General features: G+C 42.6%; 1 protein-coding gene across 1 annotated transcript in view; it reads right to left on the reverse strand.

Annotated features, from left to right (window-relative positions):
- The window catches only part of LOC140465901 (myosin light chain kinase, smooth muscle-like), an 85,002-nt gene that overhangs the window by 18,336 nt on the left and 46,651 nt on the right, over positions 1–20,015 (reverse strand). The window contains exons 8-13 of the mRNA XM_072561826.1: positions 19,046–19,348; positions 16,384–16,480; positions 11,433–11,636; positions 10,271–10,488; positions 6,334–6,457; positions 1,262–1,414 (exon numbers count right to left, since the gene is read on the reverse strand). Coding sequence (XP_072417927.1) covers positions 1,262–1,414; positions 6,334–6,457; positions 10,271–10,488; positions 11,433–11,636; positions 16,384–16,480; positions 19,046–19,348 — 1,099 coding nt within the window. The remainder of the gene's footprint in view (positions 1–1,261; positions 1,415–6,333; positions 6,458–10,270; positions 10,489–11,432; positions 11,637–16,383; positions 16,481–19,045; positions 19,349–20,015) is intronic.

The following is a 20,015-nucleotide window of genomic DNA, read 5'->3' on the forward strand; positions in this document are numbered from 1 at the left end:
AAAGAAAGCTGATTGGAGGGATTCAAACAAGGAGTCCCAGGAAAGCTTGTGGTATGTTTTTACAAAGGATTGAAGGATCACAAAGAAGATGACAGAACATACAGATACAGGGCTTTTTGTGACCAACTTGAAATTATTTATAGTTTTTCCTCTTCCTATTCCTGAGGAAAGTTGCCCTTGGGTTAAGTGCAATAAAAGTTTGTTGGGACTGATTTCTGGAGTGAGGCCATTGTTCAGACGAGGCCTACATTCCTGAGAAATGCCCTCTCTCTAAAACAAAATTCTTAAGGGGTTAGAACTGGGAGGCTGGACAGTTCATAATTGGGATCACAGTCTCAGAACACGGCGATAATTATGTAATCACAGACTGTGGAGAAAGTGCTTTACACAGAGGGTTGTGAATTTTTGAAATTGTCCATCTACGCCAGAGAGATCTGGGTGCTCAGCCAATGAGTGTAGACTTTCTAGTCAACCTGTTCAGAGATGTTATTACACATCTCTGGAGCAGATGGGACTTGAACATGGGCTTCCTGGCTCAGAGATAGGTACACTACCACTTCTATATAAGAACCAGTTAATTATTTTTTTGAAAGGGAAACAAAGAATGTGGGGATAGTGTAGAAGGCTGGAGTTGATGTAAAGGCCAGCCACAATCTTAATGAATTGATGAGCCAGCTACAGCTCCTGTTTCCTATGCCCATATGTTACACATTAACCAAAAATTTTAGACATCTCTTGGCTCTGAGCTTCTAACGTAGTGCTGCATCCACCTGAAACGTATGGTGGTTCTTTGAATCAGGCTAATAGAGTGCTCCTCGCTCAGAGCCTGGAACAGATCTTGAACAGATTCCAGAACTAGGAGACAGATCCAACTTCAGGATATCCCAAATCAGCTTAGAGATCAGTGATACTGTTTCTGTTCACTCTGGAAATTGGTATATCTAATTCAGAACTCATCTGGGCACATCTCCATTATCACTCTGCCTTGCCTTAACGGGGAACATATGTAACCCATTCCATGTAACCATTCCAGCAGTTTGTCCATTACTAGCAGTGGTTACCTGTGACACTGAAATTCTACCAATGCTTTCCAAAATTAAAATGCCCAATGACTAGTCTACAAACAGCCATTTATAAGTAAAATAGTTCAAAGGAAGGAGGTAGGAGTTGTAAGCAACTGTAGTTCCCTTGAAATAAGATTTGAAAAGTTGAAAACCTGAGTTGAGCTGGAAAGGATCGATAGGGAAAAAGATTTCTTTACCTCATGTTCTTCTGTAGCAAAGAGCTGATGAAATTCTTTGCATTTTCAGAGATCTCAGCAAACGCTTCCTCATCAAACTCCCAAGAAACAGCAGTGACATTGGTCAGGGTCTCTGGGTCAGTGTCCCCTTGAAACGGAGACAATCCACTCAATCTGTAACAGTCCAAGAATTAGATTCAAAACTGGGACATCCCAAAATACTGTACACCCAATAAAGTACTTGTGACATGCTAATGCTGTTTTAATGTAGGAAGCTGCAGCAGACTATCCTTATAAATAGTATGATTACAAAGGCAGGTCAGGGGCTAGCAATTCTGTGGCGACTTTTAAATGCCCTTGGACAATCTTAGAGATAATTTTCAAGAGGGTGGCATGGTGGCTCAGTTGATAGTACTGCTACCTCACAGCGCTAGGGACCCTGGTTCGATTACACTCTTGGGTGACTGTCTGTGTGGAGTTTGTACGTTCTCCCAGCGTCTGCATGGGTTTCCACCGGGTGCTCCGGTTTCCTCCCACAGTCCAAAAGTTAGGCGGATTGAGCATACTAAGTTGCCCATAGTGTCAATAGGGGTGTGCAGGCGAGGTGGGTTAGCCATGAGAAATGCCGGGTTACAGGGATAGGGTAGGGAGGTGGATATGGGTGGGTTGCTCTTCTTAGGGTCAGTGTGGACTTGATGGGTCGAATGCCTGCTTCCTATGGGGATTCTATGAGGTCAGGAATACAATGGTATATGCTTTACTTGCCCAAAGAGTGTTTAACTCAAACAGTACTCGAGAAGCTTACTGAAGAAGAAAATCAGGAGGGCAAGAAGGGGGCATGTGATAGCCTTGGCTAAGGTTAGGATGAATCCAAAGAGGTTCTTTAAGTATATGAAAGGAAAAGAATAACAAGAGAGAATAGGACCCTTCAATGGCCAAGGTGGACATGTATGTGTAGAACCGCAGCAGATGGGCAAGGATCTCAATAAATATTTCTCCTCTATGTTTACCATGGAGAAAGACATGAAGACTTGGGAACTTGGGGGAGTTAGTGGTGATTTCTTGGGGACAGTCCTCATCACAGGTGTTGGATGTATTAGATTGTATGAAGCTGGATATCTCCTGGTCCTGACCAGGTATATCTAAAGAACACTGCAAGGGGCTAGAGAAGAAATTACGGGGGCCCTGGCGGATATTTTTGCATCATCGTTAGCCACGGGTGAGGTTCCTGGAAGACTGGAGAGTAGCGGGTGTTGTGCCATTATTCAAGAAGGGCTGCAAAAAAAAAAACCTGGGAACCACAGACCAGTAAGTTTAACATCTGTGGTGTTACTTGAGAAGATTTTGAGGGATAAGAAATGCATGCATTTGCAAAGACAGGATTTGATTAGAAATAGGCAGTTTGGCTATGTGCATGGGAGATCCTGCCTCACAAATTTATTAGAGTTCTTTGATGAAGTGACCAGGAAGGTTGACAAGGGAAGGGCAATGGACACAGTCAATAAGGATTTCAGTAAGGCCTTTGATAAGGTTCCACATGGTAGGCTGCTCTGGAAGGTTAGATCACATGGAATCCAGCGGGAGCTGGCAAGTTGGGTACACAATTGGCTTATTGGTAGAAAGCAGTGGATAATAGAGGAAATTTGCTTGTCAGACTTGAGGCCTGTGATTAGTAGAGTGTTGCAGGGGTTGGTGCTGGGCCCATTGCTGTTTGTTATCTATATCAATAATTTAGATGAGTATATACAAGGCATGTTTAGTAAGTTTGCAGATGACACTACAATAGGATGTATCGCGGACAGTGAGGAAGGTTCTCAGAAATTGCAGCAGGATCTTATCAGCTGGGGAAGTAGGCTGAGAAATGACAAATGGAGTTTAATATAGATAAGTATGAGGTCTTGCATTTTGGAAAGTCAAAGCTAGGTAAAGGTTTCATGGTGAATGGTAGGGCCTTAAAGGAGGGTAGTGGATCAGATGGACCTTGGAGTTCAGGTGTACGGTTCTCTGAAAGTGGAGTTCCAGGTAGACAGGGCAGAGAAGAAGGCTTTTGGCACACTGGCCTTCACAGGCAGGGCATTGAGTATAGAAATTGGGAAGATATGTTGCAGTTGTACAGGGCATTGGTGAGGTCACAGTTGGAGTATTGTGTTCAGTTTGGTCACCTTGCAATAGGAACGTTACAAATAATAGGGAGAGGTTGGATTAGCTGGGACTTTTTTCTTTAGAGCATAGGATACTGACGGGGGGGGGTGGGGATCTTATAGAAATATATAAGATCATGAGGGACACAGATAGGATGAATGCACACCATCTTTTTTCCAGGGTTGGGGAATCGAGGACTAGAAGGCATCAGTTCAAGGTTAGGAGCAAAGAATAGAAGGCAACCTGAGGGGCAACTTTTACACAGAGGGGGGTAAGCTTACAGAAAGAGCTGCCAGTGGAAGTGGTTGAGGCTGATACATTAACAACATTTAAAAAGGTATTTGGACAAATAAATGGATAGGAAAGATTTCGAAGGATATGGGCCAAGTGCAGGGAAATGGAGTTCGCTTGGATGGACATTTTCGTCGGCATGGACCAGTTTGGGCCAGAGGGCCTGTATCTGTGCTGTAGGACTCTAAGCTCACTAACATCCAGAACAAAGCAAAGCAGTCTGTTGATCAATGTCCCCTTCATTACCTTAATAAACTTCTCCTCTTTACTCAGGAGTGCCTCATTCCTGATGAAGAGGTTTATGCCTGAAATGTTGACTCTCCTGCTCTTCAGATACTGCCTGACTGGCAGTGCTTTTCCAGCGCCACACCCTCGACTGCTCCCCTTTACTACAAGCTCTCAGTGGCTGCCAGGTGTACTATCAACAAGGTGCTCAGCACCATGCGAAGACTTTTTCCATCAGCACTTCCCAATGCAAGACCTCCATCATCTTGAGAAATAAGAGGGCAGATGGCCACATGGAGACACCACCACCTGCACACATTCTCTCCCTGCTTTCCCCCCCGCCCCCCCCCCAACCAGAATGTCACCTGCAGCTGCCAATTGGCTCACAAGATTCTGGGTTCAAAGCTTACCCATGGGCTACAGCATAAAATGAAAGTTGATACTTCAGTGCAGCGCTGACTCAATCAAGTCACAAAAAGCTAATTTTCTGGTCATTATCACATTGCTGTTTTCGGGAATTTGCTTTCTGCATTCGGCTGCCATGTTTCTTAAATGCCAATGACAACTCCACCAGAATGAGTAATTAGATGGCTATAAAGCACTTGGTTGGTGATGAAAAGCACCATCTAAATGCATCTTCAGTTGGGTCCAACATCATTCCAACATGGAAATACCTCGCGATTCCTACAGCATTACTAGATTAACTTACTAGATCAACATTAAACGATATTACTGGAGCACCTTCACTGCACAGACTGCAGTGGTTTAAGAAAGAAGCTTATTTTCTCAACAGCAATCTGGAATGAGTAGTCAATGCTGGCCTTGTCCATGATGTCCACATTCCATGAAGGAAGAACTTAAAAAGACTCAATTGTACCCAAAGTGCCACAAATAGCAACACTGTCATTTTTTATTATTCACTTGGGATGTGGGCATCATTGGTTGGCCAACAGTTTTTGCCAACCCCTAGCTGCCCTTGAATTGCTTGCTGGGCCATTTCAAAGGCAGTTAAGAGTCAACCATATTGTAGCGAGTCTGGAGTCAGACCAGGTGAGAATGGGTATTAATGAACCCAAATGGGGTTTCCCGATAATCAGTAATGGTTTCACAGTCATCAGTAGATTCTTAATTCCAGATTTTTAAAAAAGAATTGAATTCAAATTCTACCTTTTGGGATATGATTCGAAACCAGGTTCCCAGAACATTAGCTGAGTTTCTGGATTAATAATCTAATGATAGTACCATTATCATCACCTCCCCTTTGGTTTGAGTTATGTTGACAGGTGGATAAATAAGGCCAAGTCATTGTGACGATCACTCTTGAAGAATGAGGGTTGATACAATTGAAACACAAAGATTTGAGGATACTTGACAAGGTAAATGGTGAGAAAATGTTTCCATTATTTTTGGGGGGAGGGATGGGCTGCTTTCAAACTAGGGGCCATAGTTACAGAAAAATTGGACCATCATTTAAAATGGAGATGCCAGGGAATTCCTTTTCCCAGAGGACAGTGAATGCCTGGAATTCTACACCCCAGAGAGCTGCAGAGGCTAGATCAATGAAACAATTTAGAGAGAAGGTAGATAGATTATTGAAATATCAGGGAGTTGATGGCTATGCACAAAAGAGGAGCGAGGTCTGGGACAGATCAGCCACGATCATATGGAATGATGAGGTAGGCTAGAGGGACTGAATGGCCTGATCCTGCTCCAAATTCTCACATTCTTGTGCTCTTTTCTTGAAGCAGTGCCATTGGATCTTACGAACCAACCTTACAGCACAGATGATATGAAGCTTTAATAGTGCATTTGAAACATAACCTCCAACAGTGTAACATTTTGCTCAGCACTCCATCACTGCCAGTATAGATCAACGTGCTTCAGTACCTGATGTGAGATTTGGCCCTGAATCAGCAGTTTGAGCCAGACACTGCTTCCCACTGGATCACATCTAACACCTGGGCTGGTCAGGACCAATGGCTCCACCAATTTTACAGCAGCTCAATGCCTCAACCCCAAACTCAAAGACGCACTCCTTAATTTCCTAAATCGCCCAGCAGCTCTGACCCCACTGAGATCTTTACTCATTCGACACCCACTTGCTTACACAATTCAAATCAATCATTTGAAATCCAAAGCTGCTTCATCTCCAATTCCAACATTCTTCCAAATAAACCTATTGGGCTGTAGTGTGTTGTAATGAAAGTAATGTAGTGTGTTGTGTGATTTTTAACTTTGTCCACTCCAGTCCAACACCAGCACCACCACAACATTCTTCACAACATGACTGAAAACTCAAATTGCGTTTAAATGTACAGAAGAGAGTCAAAAATCTCAAGAAACCAAGACTGCAATAAAGGCAGCAATGAACAAACTGCAATACTTTGCTTTGAATTGGATTTAATTGTCATTTCCTGATGATCGGATTCACTCACAGGATGTAGCAGATAACTCCAATGCTCCAGGTATCTGTAGTGAACCCTATTGGGTCATAATTGATCACTTCTGGTGCAACAAACTCTGGTGTTCCAAACATTACTTTTGTTGATCCATTACAATCTGCAGAGAAACAGACAGACAGTGAGGGAAGGCAGGAGCAAAGGACCTAACAGTACCACACAATACCAGCAGGTGGCGCCCCTGGATGTGTGCTCAATACACAGAGACTGATCTGAATGCAACTCAACTGGTTAACAGATCGGGTAGTAATTCGAGTTAGGGGTGAGCCTTTTGGCTGTTAATATTAACAAAATCCAGAGCAAAAGATTTGACCTCAAGTGAGATACATACTGTATCCCAATGGTGTGTATACAAACCTCATTGTTCAGGCCTTCGATCCAATCCAGGCACAGTTGCCCAGGTGAGTTCATTAAATAGGAGGCCATTCACCTGGTTTTAAAATGGACTCTGTGGTTTTCCAACAGTTTGTCACCTGACCAGGCCCTACTTTGAACAGTCTGCCCATTTTATTTGGAAATGCTCAGCCTTTAAAATAAACAAGACAGGCCTGCCTGAGCAAGTCCAGGTCAGGCCCAGCCTAATGGCTTGGCAAAGATCAGAAACTGCTAATCTGGGTGTGCTTCATTATGAAATCCTCATGCTGTTTTGCTTGTGCCATTACTAACATGGGCATACAGCATCACACATACATAGGACTCCAGTAACTGCTGAAGAGTTACTCCAGTAACACAGCAGCAGCAGCCTGGTCAAAAAACACTTCCACACACTCCTGTGTTTTATTCCTATTCTCAATACTGCTGGATACTGCAATGGATTTGGCTATTAAGCAGTCTCAACGCTTCTCAATGCACAGTTACCAATCAACAGAATCTCTCAAATTCTTTTCTTAAAAACCTGCTTTACCACCTTCATCACCAACTAGGAATGTACAAGCTCACCCAGTTTAGCTCACTCCAGGACAGGTTATGCAAGGAATGCTTACTTATTTGAGCAAAAAGTTCAATGATAATCTTTGCTATTCAATGAAGAATGCACAACCGCCGATGCGAATGGGGAATGGCAGGGGAGTCTGGTGAATCCAGTGGCCTCATTAACATCAAAGTGGTACAGAGTTATGTGTGAGATGATGGGAACTGTTAATGCTAATCTCTCCAGATTACTCTTGGTAAATCAAGACAGGTCTCAATTAGCCTGCTCATTTGTAGTCGTGCTGGAAATGGAACTGGTCAGACAGGCTTGATGTCAGCAATTTATTTTTTGCACAATGTTCTGACAGGATCAGGAACAGGAGTTGGTGTTCAATCCCTTACTCCTGATCTCTCAAATCATTGAGATCCCAGCTGCTGATATAACTGGGCAAATTAGATCCCAGAGTAAAATGTGACACAATAGATCATTTTTAAAAGTTCACTGAAAGACATACACACAATGCTGTAGATTTTATTTTGAATAAAACAGAAGTTTAATACCAAAAAAGCCAAAATAGATAAATTTCCAAACTTGAAACATTTCAAAAAACAGGAAAAATAAATCCAAAAATGGCAGCATCATTCAGAGAGTTTGATTCTCCATCACATCTGTTGATTTACCATAACTGTTTATTTCAATTCCTGCTCTTCCTAGGCTTGGTAGCCTCTTCCTTGACTAATCACACAACTGAGCTTAGACTTTCTCAACTCTGAATAACCTCTTCATTATTCTAACTAAGCAGTTCTGGTCTGGAACTTCCAAACTAAAATTTTTACACTGAGACAACCTATTTCACATCAATTCTAAATTCCCTCTTTTCTTCAGGAGAAGCTATTTTCAACATCTTCACTTCCACCAAGAATTCTGTGAACTGAAAAAAAATACAGCAAAAGCTTTCCAAGTTATGGATTCTCCATCCCTCTCAAGCAAAAAAAAAGCCAGGTCCTTCTAAATAGGAAGCAAGCTCGTGCTCCTCAGTTCTTACTCTGCCTACTTGTAAATCTCTCCTGATGCAAGCAAATCCTCATTATCACCCAGGGACCCTCTTCTCTCATACTGGTACAGACTAAACTCACATACCACTAGCTCAAAATCCAAGCTTTAAAATATGTTAAAACATATGTAAATCACACTCCTAATATTAGATAATCTGATATCCCTTAATACTTCACCTAATACTAATCTAAAATCCACAATTCTTTTGGGAGAACCCATTGTAGATCACAATATTTTCAGTAGTACAGTGCTTCTTGATTTCATTCCTGAAGGATCAATCCCTGTGGAGGTAATACTTTCCCTGTATTTACTTTATCAAATCCTTTTAAAAGCTTAAACTGCTTGATCAGATCACATCTCAACCCCGCCATTCAGGAAAATACAAGCCAAGGTAATAACAATTATTGCTTCACACTCAAACGCATTGTGCCATTTCCAGTAACTTGCAGCACACAACACTGTGGTGAAACAGGCAAGAGGTATTGAATCTTGAAGAACCTGTTATGCACAACAAGGAGGAGAGTACTGAATCAGCATAGATCCGATGGCAAAAGTCAGGCGTAGCGTTCAGTTTTAATTAGTTCGCTTCTCTACAACCACAAGTTGGAAGCCATTAGGCTTGTGTGTCTTCAGGCATGACTGGATGGTAAACTATGAGGCTGGTTTATGTGGCTGAAGATGAAAAATGGGTCAGAGATATTAATGCTGACAGTGCATTCTCCCAACATATGCCAACATTGACGAGGTGATGGAACATGTTAGTTTACAACAGAATTTGCACCTTGTCCCTCCATATGGGCAAAATGAATACCCAACATTGAGCCATGAAATGCCTTCACTTCATTAATTGGAGCATGGTTTGAATCATTCCTGACCTGATCTTTCACTGAGCTGGTAATCAAGATGATCACAAGCATCCTGATCCACTCCATTAGATTTGGTTTAAAAAAAAAATGCTCGATAAAATCCCAATGAAGAGCAGACTCCAATCGTCGTGAATGTGTGTTCACTCTGACACAGATTTTGACACCAGTTGCACTTCAGTAGCTAAGGGAAATCATGCTACAACTTGTGATTTTATAGGAAATTGGGGGGCCTTTTTTAAAATCTGAGTTCTTTAGGTGGTTGACACAAAATCAGTTACCAGCCCCTCAGCCCCTAGAAATAGGAGATAATCAACCAGTGCTCAGGGACAGAGGGGGGGGGGGGGGTCCTCATAGGGCAGCTGTCTTCTCCTGATTGAAGATGGACTAGAAGAAGGGAGTGAAGACCCAGGGCAGAGTTCCCTAACACCTTGACTGGAGAACAGGATGCAACCTTCACACCTTTAATGAGACTGACGCTTTCCGTACCAACTGCCCTCTGTCAGTGAACCATCTCCAACTGTCACAGTCATATATTTGTTGTTGAATTCACTAATATATCATACCTAAAAAGTGTTCCTTCTTAACACACTCAATAAGCCATCAGAAAAATGCTACAAATTGTCAATTGCACATACTGGGTAAGTGTGATAATACCACCACCACCCCCCCATCCCCGAAAAACAAGATCAACCAAGCCGAAACAGGAATTGAACAATGTGTTGCGCAAGATTGAATGCACTGCATTCCCAGTGATTTAGCAAACAAACCCAATCTTGTTGTTAAACGTGACTCTAAATTCACCGCTATATCATCTCTGGAGAATATAAATTGAGAAATTACAGATTCATAAATGATTGCCTTAGAGCCAGAAAGCCACCATAGTAATCACTGGGGAGCAGCCAATGAACAGCTGTATACGTGGTAAGCCAGAGTTAGAGAATTAAGACTGTGACACTGTAGTCCCAGTTCTTGGCCCACACCATTTACGGGTGCAACCCATTCTTATTCCTCAAGATTGAAGAACGTTAGAGGAAGAGGTCAGCACAAAATGGTTGAATAAAAAAAATGTTGCTTCACTCACCAAGTTTTCGTGCCAATCCGAAGTCAATTATTTTAATAAGTGTACCATTCTTGTCAACGCACACAATATTCTCTGGCTTCAGGTCCAGGTGTACAATGCTCTGTTGGTGCATGAACTGCAAACCAGCCAGGATTTGGCGAACATACACAACACAGGTTGGCTCTGTTAGCTCAAAATCTTCATCCACAATACGCTCAAAGAGCTCACCTCCAGAAATACTGTACAAGATCATAGTCGTATCAGAAAGAGCAATAACTAAATCGTAGGATATGCACACAAAAATACTAAATACGATAAGTCTCCGACTTCAAGTCTAAGTTGTCCAACTGCTTTTGCACAAATTAACTTTGCACTCAAAATTGTGGCTAGCAAATCCATTTGAACTTATAATCAGGATCTACCCTGGACATCATGGCGTGGGCACACCTTACTTCATCTATATCTGTCTTGGCTCAGTGGTAGCAGTTAACTCAGAATTCAAACTTCATCTTTTAAATCCCGCTCCAAGACTTAGGCTGACAGAGATTTTAAGAAATCCTGACATATTTGGATTTTACATTAAAACTCTCTCGACTGTTAGGAGTCTAATGTGTTTTCAAGAAAACCATCCAAGCACTTTTTAAAAAGAAAATCACATTACAATGCTGTGACTTTGTCCTTGCAACGGGAGGAATTAACAACACTTCCAATCAAATTGGATAGTTATGTACAGAGCGATAATCACTCCCTCAGAGGTTCCATTAGTGATACAATAAAAACAGGAAGCATTTTTTTGTTCCTACTATAGGGTAGCAGAAATGTAATTGCACAAAAAAAAACTACTGATGTTCAGTCACTCCAAAATTTCAAGACTGATTCTGCTCGCTTTTTTTTATTAGGTAAGAGGATTGAGGCATATGGGATCAAATGGAGTGAAGGGACACGTGAGACATGATCATGTTGAATGGTGGAGCAGGTTTGAGGAATGAATGGATTTACTGCTGCTCATACGAGCCAGAGGTGCTGCTATTAGAGTCACTCGGAAAGCAACTGATTTGTAATCCAGTACAAATTCTGGCCACCCCCAAGGATGTTTCTATTTGAACAAGGTTTACTGCAGGTACATTCATTCTTTTGCTATGGTTGTGAGCCTCCCCGTAGATTTGCACGAGACTATACTTACTATTCCATTACCATGACAATCTCAGTCCGACTCTCAAATGCATCCAGGCACTGAACCAGTTTTGGGTGGTGCAGACAATTCATAATCTCAATCTCATTGCGTGCACTCTTCTTATCTTTCATCGTACGAGCTTTGTAAAACTTGCCTGCTCGAGTCTTTCCTGTAGATTTTTGCAGCAGTTTGTAAACTTTTCCAAATGTCCCTCTGAAATATGATCGAGAATAGCTTGGTTAGAGACTGCTTGAAAGAAACTAGTAATAGCATATCAATCTGACCTCAAAACCAATATTGTGCATTTACAGACATGATTCTGGTAGAAATTGATGATGATTTGAGGTGGCTTAGATGTTATCTATTCAAATATCATCCAGTCATCAATGCTCCTTGACAGCTGGCAACCTTTCCCATGATGGATTCCACTGGTCCCCCATGCTGCTTGCCCAAATTGGATACTTGCCCAAATACCATGGCTTGGAGATCTTCCCAACCTTTGTCAAAAGATTTTTCATCCTCCACACCATCCACTTGCTGTTTTTTTTTATTAGGAATTGGATTGATCCAACTCTCAGTGACACAGACTTCCAGATGGAAAAGGCATCCCAAATAATAGCTCTTGGTGAACAGCAAATGACTAACTCCTGCAAAGATAACTAGGTGACCCTCTCTTTAGGGAGATGACAATTTACACTCTGCTAATTAACTCTGTTAGACATTGTCTGCTGTGGTTCAGCAGCCCCACTTGGTTTGACAGACCCGGACACATTTTCTGCAGAGAGAGAGACAGTGGGCACCATTTGATGACTTTGAGTTTCTGTCAGCTCTCTTTACCCCTCATTGAGTTGTGTTGTTTCTGCTCTCCTCCAATGCCCTCCCAGTCAGACTCCAAAAGTTTAACATTGCGAGTCCAGTATGTTAACTTCCTTTCTCTCCACAGATGACACCCAATCTGCTGAGTTTCTCAAGCATTCTTTGTGTCTCTTTCAGATTTCTAGCATCCAAAGTATTTTGCATTTAACCTTCTTGGCTACTGTCTCCCAGTTGTCAGCGCCATTGTCTTAATATTTGCTTGTAGGTGCTCTTGCAGTGGATGCATGGACACCAAGGAGGTCAGGTCACCATAATGAAGACCTTTGTGTCACCCATCAACAAGCATGTACAAGACAGCACAGGCATGATTAGATTACTTAGTGTGGAAACAGGCCCTTCGGCCCAACAAGTCCACACCGACCCTCCGAAGAGCAACCCACCCAGACCCGTTCCCCTAACACTACGGGCAATTTAGCATGGCCAATTCACCTGATCTGCACATCTTTGGACTGTGGGAGGAAACCGGAGCACCCGGAGGAAACCCATGCTGAAACAGGGAGAACGTGTAAACTCCACACAGTCAGTCACCCAAGGCAGGATTTGAACCCAGTTCTCTGGCGCTGTGAGGTAGTAGTGCTAACCACTGAGCCACCGTGCCTCAACAATGAATATACATTAAAATTGCAATACAATGTAATTCAATACAGCACAGGAACAGGCCCTTTGGCCCACCAAGTCTGTGCTAATTATTACTTGTTATTTTGGCCCACTACGCAGTTTCTATCTCTCTGTTCACCTCTCATTCATGTATCTATCAAGATACACTTTAAATGTTGGTAGCATGTCTGTTTCCACCACCTCCACCTGCCAGTCCATTCCATGTACCTACCGCCCTCTGGGTGAAAAATCTTCCCTGCACTTCTCCCTTAAACGTTCCCCCTCTCACTTTGAACTTATGCCCTCTTGTAATTGACATTTGCACTCTTGGGGGGAAAAAAAGCCTACATCTGCTGGAGGGATTAGCATACTCTGAGACCTCAGAGTTGTCACCGTGCCTTGACGAGAAAGGCTGAGGGTATGTCAACGCAGCAGAAGATGGAAACAGTTCAGCCTCTTAACTTGGCTTATATATTTTGTCCAGGTCTCACTTCTGTAGAGGAGGGTGCTGAGGAAGGAAGCTTGGTATTGAGTCAGATTCAAAATCCTACTCAGTCTCAGCAGAATAACTGTGGTTTTTGCTTTTAGCACCAAGTGACATGGAAAGCTGGTGAGTGGAAAGGCTAGATATGAAAGGTTATCAGCAATCTCCAACACCGATGTTAATAAATGGCAGTAATGGCAATGTCCTGGACCATGATGTTTGTTTTTTTCTGAATGTTGATGATCAAATCAACTTGACAGACAGAGAAACAAATCAGTTTGCTTGAAGGTGTTCTTTGATGGATAGGGGAGTCCAGAACTAGAGGGGATAGGTTGAGGGTTAGAGGGGAAAGAGTTAAAAAGGGACCTAAGGGGCAACTTTTTCATGCAGAGGGTGGTGCATGTATGGAATGAGCTGCTAGAGGTGGTGGGGGAGGCTGGTACAATGACAATATTTAAAAGGCATCTGGATGGGTATATGAACAGGAAGGGTGTGGAGGGATATGGGCCAAGTGCTGGAAAATGAGACTAGATTAATTTAGGAGATCTGGTCGGCATGGGTGAGTTGGACTGAAGGGTTGGTTTCCGTGCTGTATATCTCTATGACTATGTGGAATGTGAGAATACAGCAAGTCTCTCAGGGGGATTTGGATCCTTTGCCTTGGATCTTAAAGCAACAGAGACCGAGCAGCTTTCCAGTACGTTTGGAGGCATTTCCTGTGGATGACCCTAAGGCAATTTTCAAATTTGACACATAATTCTAAACGACGAGTGCACTTTTCACACAAAGTGGCTACTATGTATTTTTACTTTCCGATTAGTGAGTGGAGACGGACAAATTTACCTCATTGGATTTCCTTGCAGAAAAATATAAAATGAGTTAATAAAAATACTTGCGAGTCCTACATCATCCACCAACTTACTCCGTCTTCGTTCACGGTCTCATGGTGGCCCAGCCTTGCTGGAGTCAGGAATGTTGCAAATTGGAGTCCGGCTCAGCTGATATTTCACAGCCGCACAAAGGAAGTGTTCACTCTGCCTGCCCTCTTCAGGCATATGTAAAAAAAAACAATTCTGAAGAAAACCAGGGAATATCTCCTCTCTCTCCTAGTCAACATTTATCCATTGTGTTATGTCTCATAGTCAGTGTGAAGCATATCTTTAAGAGACATATTGATGACATCTTCTACCTTAATGACATTAAAATAAATTTGGCCACTATCGTTGCGTGGGAACTTGCTGCGCATAAATTGGCTGTCATGATTTTGCACTTCAACAATGTACTAAATTGGCTGTGAAGCCCTTTGGGACATCCAGAAGCTGCAAAAAGGTGCAACATAAATGCAATTTGTTTCTTTTTGCCAACAGACCACTCAAACCACCATATTGCCATTTATACTGTCATTCTTCAATCACTCCACCCCAAACAAACCTTGCCATCAACAAATGAGACATTGTCACGAGAGACAAGTTTTCTGAAACATTCAGTAAAATAACATCATATCTTTAATATTGTATTCAACTTGGAAAAATCCTCTCTGCAGTTTGGAAATCTTGAATCCTGAGATAGTGGTTGTCCAGAAATCATAGATTAAGAATCATTGATAAGTTACTGCACAAGGAAAGGCCATTTAGCTCATCATGTCTGTGCAGGCTTTTAAACCAACTCAACCATGGGGTGCTGCAGATAATTAGTGAAGCATCAGTTCATCTACCGCAGTGACTTTGTAATATTGGAAAACACAGCCCGAGGTTACAAAGCCACTCAATTTCTTTCTCTGCACCATCTGTCTCTGTTAGTCTCTCCCTCCAACAGTCTATATCTCCAGGACACACACTCACATCATCCCTCTCTCTATCCTGCCTTCTCTCTCTCCCTCCCTCAGTCTACACCGCTATTACACCCTCTCTCATCATCTCTCTTTACCTTGTTCTCTCCCACCATCAATCTGCACCACTATCACACTCTCTCTCGCTTCATCTCTCCCTCTATCTCTCTACCTGCCCTCCCCCCACGACTCCAGCTCCTCCTTTTGCGATGGTGAGGTGATTTGAGACTACCCAAGCATCTCCAAAGGTAAACGCTAAAAAAAAGAACTGTAGTGGCTGGAAGATAAAATAAGATTCCCTACAGTGTGAAAACAGGTCCTTCGGCCCAACAAGTCCACACCGACCCTCCGAAGAGCAACTCACCCAGACCCATTCCCCTACATTTACCCCTGACTAATGCACCGAACACTACAGGCAATTTAGCATGGCCAATTCACCTAACCTGCATATCTTTGGACTGTGGGAGGAAACTGGAGCACCTGGAGGAAACCCACGCAGACACAGGGAGAATGTGCAAACTCCACACAGTCGCCCAAGTCTGGAATTGAACCTGGGACAGTGGTGCTGTGAGGCAACAGTGCTTACCACCGTGCCACAAACCTGAAATAAAAACAGAAATTACTGGAGAAAGTCAGCAGGTGAGATCACACCGCAGTACAGTTAGCCTCTGAAAACCTTATTGTGGCATTTAGGAAAACTGCAGTGAAACGTAAGTATCTTCCTCTACCAATATCAATCAAGGTGGAAATCATAAAAAAAAAAGGTGCTTCCGCGAAAATTTCCATGAGGTATACTGTGTGGATATCTCAGTTTGAGACACCGGAAGCAAGGTAAACATTTGGAAAATACAATATTTGGTTAAGTGATTTTTTTAACTTAACTGCTTCAAATGTTTTATCACTGCTGTATGCTTCATATAAAAATATATATCTGCCACGTTTTCAGGTTCACAGACAGACACTTATACACAAACATACATACACATCCACACACCCGCGCACCTATTCCAAGACCAAACTAGAACCTAGAACATTCTAAAAGACGTAAATGGCTCAGTCCCAGGTATTCCAGGCAGGAAAAGGTACAATGTATAAAGAACTCGACTAAAATGTCACCGGCCACATTAAGAACAAAAAGCAAGATATGCACATGGACTGGCAGTGTAGATACTTACACTCCAAGGCATTCCTGCTGTATGTAGAAATCAGTCAGTTTCTGAGATGCATTTATTGTCACATGAGACCCTAACTCCTCTTTTTCTTCTTCTTTCTCTTCAAAAAGAGACAAAAAAAAAGGCTTTGAAATAATAAAAGGTGACAACAACCTGTACTGTCCTACACGCAATGCTGGCTTGGGAAAAGGACCTTGTAGGAGCAATGTGGTCATCAACCTTCACACATCCAATGCTTCTCCTACTGTTGGTCTCATTGGTTTTCCTTAGGGAATCGCTCAGAATTGTCTCATTCAATCTACGAAAGGATAAGCTGAATACTGTAACCCAGAATTTAATTTGTGTGCCCTCCAAGGCGATTTTGTTTTAGATTAGATTCTCTACAGTGTTCTTGGCTGATAATTACACAATGCTGCATTGAAATAGACTCAGATCTTGAGGCAGGTAGGGGAAGACAGAAGCCAAGAAGTCATTTTGCTTCATTCTGTAGCTGTATTATCTTCAACAAATTGGAAGCTGTAACTGGATACTGAGCAGTATTTGCCAACACGTTTAAAAAAAGCACTTAAGATCATTCAAAGTTCTGTTTGTGAACCATTTCCCCAAGTCAGTTGTCGTTTACATCCTCGGGAACTTTTACGGCAATAATTTGGATGTTTCTTCTCAATACACTCGCAGCACTAATAGTGCTCAAGGGACCCCATCTGCCCAGTTTCAAAGGAAGAAGAGTGGGAATAACAGAGGGATGGAAAGCAGCCTTCCTGCATTTATTGACCAACACCAAGTATCTCAGATGTACCTGCTCCAAGCTGTTATAGAGGATGAGGGCATACAGAAGCTGGGATAACCGGGCTACTAACAAAAACACAATGTACAAATGTCTGACCATTCGCAACAGCTTCATTGAGGAAGCACATTCCTAGTTTTCTGGATGTAGCAATTCCCAGTCAGCTCTATTACTGGTACATGTTAGATTCATGAATATCTAGTCAAATGGGTGACACAGTACAATAACCAGCATTCAATCTTGATACATCCCTCAGTCACTGAGTATAAAACAAATAGGGAGGATTGGTGATGCTATGGTAGCATCCCTTGCTCGGAGGCAGAAACTCTGGGCTTCTGCCCCACTCCACAAATTTTTTTTAAAAATCATAGAATCTCGAAAGAGTGGAAGCAGGCCATTTGGCCACCATTGACCCTTTAAAGAGCATCCCACCCAGACCCAACCCCCTCCCTATCCCCGAAACCCTGCATTTCCCATGGCCAATCCACCTAACTTGCACATATTTGGGCTGTGGGCAGAAACCCACACAGACACGGGGAGAATGTGCAACCTCCATACAGACAGTGTGGCTGGAACTGAATCGGTGTCCCTGGCACTGTGAGGCAGCAGTGCTAACCACGGAGGCACGTACCACCAAACTTCACCATCTGCCATACCAGAATTTGAATCCACGTACCCAGAACATTACTTTATTCGTTGAATTAACAGTCCAACAATGATGTTACTGAGCGATCAACTCCCCCTTGGTGGCCCCAAGATGTGTTCATGACCTGGCCAAACTGATCACCCATCAGCAAACCGTTCCAGTAAACTCATAACAGGGAGCAAGAGCAGGAGGGAGGATTTCCTGGCCAGCCAGTACAGTATGCTAAATGCAGCATGATGGCTTCACCGAGTTAAAAGATTTCCACATCTTGGGTTCTGGTCATGAATAAAAGTCATGCATATTGGATGGGCATTGGATGGTTATTTGGATAATAATGGTGTCCAGCGGTATGAGGCAAAGGTAAGAGACTAGCACTTGATAATTGAGCTGGTGCAGGCACAATGGGCTGAATGGCCTGCTTCTACACATAGTGCTGTGAATCATTTGCAGGCACTGCCAGAGATGAAGCAGGATGATGAATTTGAGTAAAGGAGTTGGGGTGTTATATTGAGCTTGTACAGGATGTTGGTGAGGCCTCTCCTGGAGTACTGTGTGGATTTCTGGTCACCATGTTGTAAGAGGGATATTATTAAACTGAAGAGGATTCAGAAGAGATTTACCAAGCTGTGGTCAGGAATAGAGGGTTTGAGTTACAAGGAGAGGGTTGGATAGGCTGGGACATTTTCACTAGGGCACAGGAGGTTGAGACATGATCTTACAGGGGCTTATAAAATGATGAATGGTATAGATAAGGTGAATGGCAGGTGTCTTTTCCCCCGGATGGAGGATTTCAAGACTAGGGGGCGTACTTTTAAGGTGAGAGGAGAAAGATTTAAAAGAGACATGAGGGACGGCTTTTTTTAATGCAGAGTGGCTCGTGTTTGGATTGAACTTCCACAGGAAGTGGTGGATGCAACTACAATTGCAACATTTAAAAGACATTTGGATAAGTTCATGAATAAGAAATGTTTGGAGGAATATGGGCCAAGTGCAGGGGACTAGTTTTGTTTGGGATTATGGTCGGCATGGACTGGTTGGACAAAGGATCTGTTTCCGTGAGGGATGACTCCATGTAATTTCCACACCTCAATCCTGTTCCTATTCTCACCTATTTGGAAAGTGCTCAAGAGTTAAATTAAGAGTTAAATTTTGATTTAAATACATATTTAATTAAATATTTTAACAATTCAGTCCAGTCAGTGAAACAAATATCTTTGGACTTAAGTTCTTACCTTCGACATCAGTTAGCTTGACAGGTTTAGATTCCTCCCCTACTTCACTGATGCCACAAGAGTTCACTGCGTATATACGGAAACGGTACTCTCGGCCTGGCTTCAGACTGTTCACTTGATAGGAGGTGTTACTACACAAGTCAGTCAACCTTCTCCACTCCAACTCTCCAGCCTCCTTCACCTCAATGATATAGAACTTGATAGCACTCCCACCATCATAACATGGACCAGACCAGGATAGCGTGAGAGAGCTCTTACACATCTCTGAAACACATGGTCTTCCAGACGGAGGCTCTGGTCTGTCTGAGGAAAGCAGTACACTGACTTTTAAACAGGATTTGGCATTTGTTCCACTATCCATTACAATTTTTGTGTTCAGTTATCTTTCAATTGTTCAATCCACATTTGCCCCAAATCAAGCTGCAGTTATATCGGATATATATACAACCAAACTGTGAATTGACCAAAAACAAGATGCGTCCCATTCTTAGGTAATGACAAGCAGACTATAGGAATTGAGTTCATGAATAAGAAATGTTTGGAGGGATATGGACTAAGTGCAGGCAGGTGGGACTAGTTTCACTTGGAATTATGGTCGGCATGGACTGGTTGGATCGAAGGGTCTGTTTGTCAAGGTTGTACAGGACATTGGTGAAGCCACCTTTGGAATTCTCTGTCCAGTTCTGGTTGCTCTGCTTTAGGAAGGACATTATTAAATTAGAGAGGGTTCAGAAATGATTTACTAGGATGTTGTCAGGAATGGAGGGTTTGTGTTATAAGGAGGGGCTGGGACCCTTTTCACTAGAGTACAGGAGGTTGAGGGGTGACCTTCTATAGGGTTTATAAAATTCATGAGGCACATAGATAAAGGTGAATAGCAAAGGTCTTTTCCTCAGGGAGAGAGAGTTCAAAGCTAGGGGCCATATTTTCAAGATGAGAGGAAAAAGAGTTAAAAGGGGCAGTTTTTTCA

This window comes from Chiloscyllium punctatum, chromosome 42 (genome assembly GCF_047496795.1).
Source record: "Chiloscyllium punctatum isolate Juve2018m chromosome 42, sChiPun1.3, whole genome shotgun sequence".
NCBI lineage: Eukaryota > Metazoa > Chordata > Chondrichthyes > Orectolobiformes > Hemiscylliidae > Chiloscyllium > Chiloscyllium punctatum.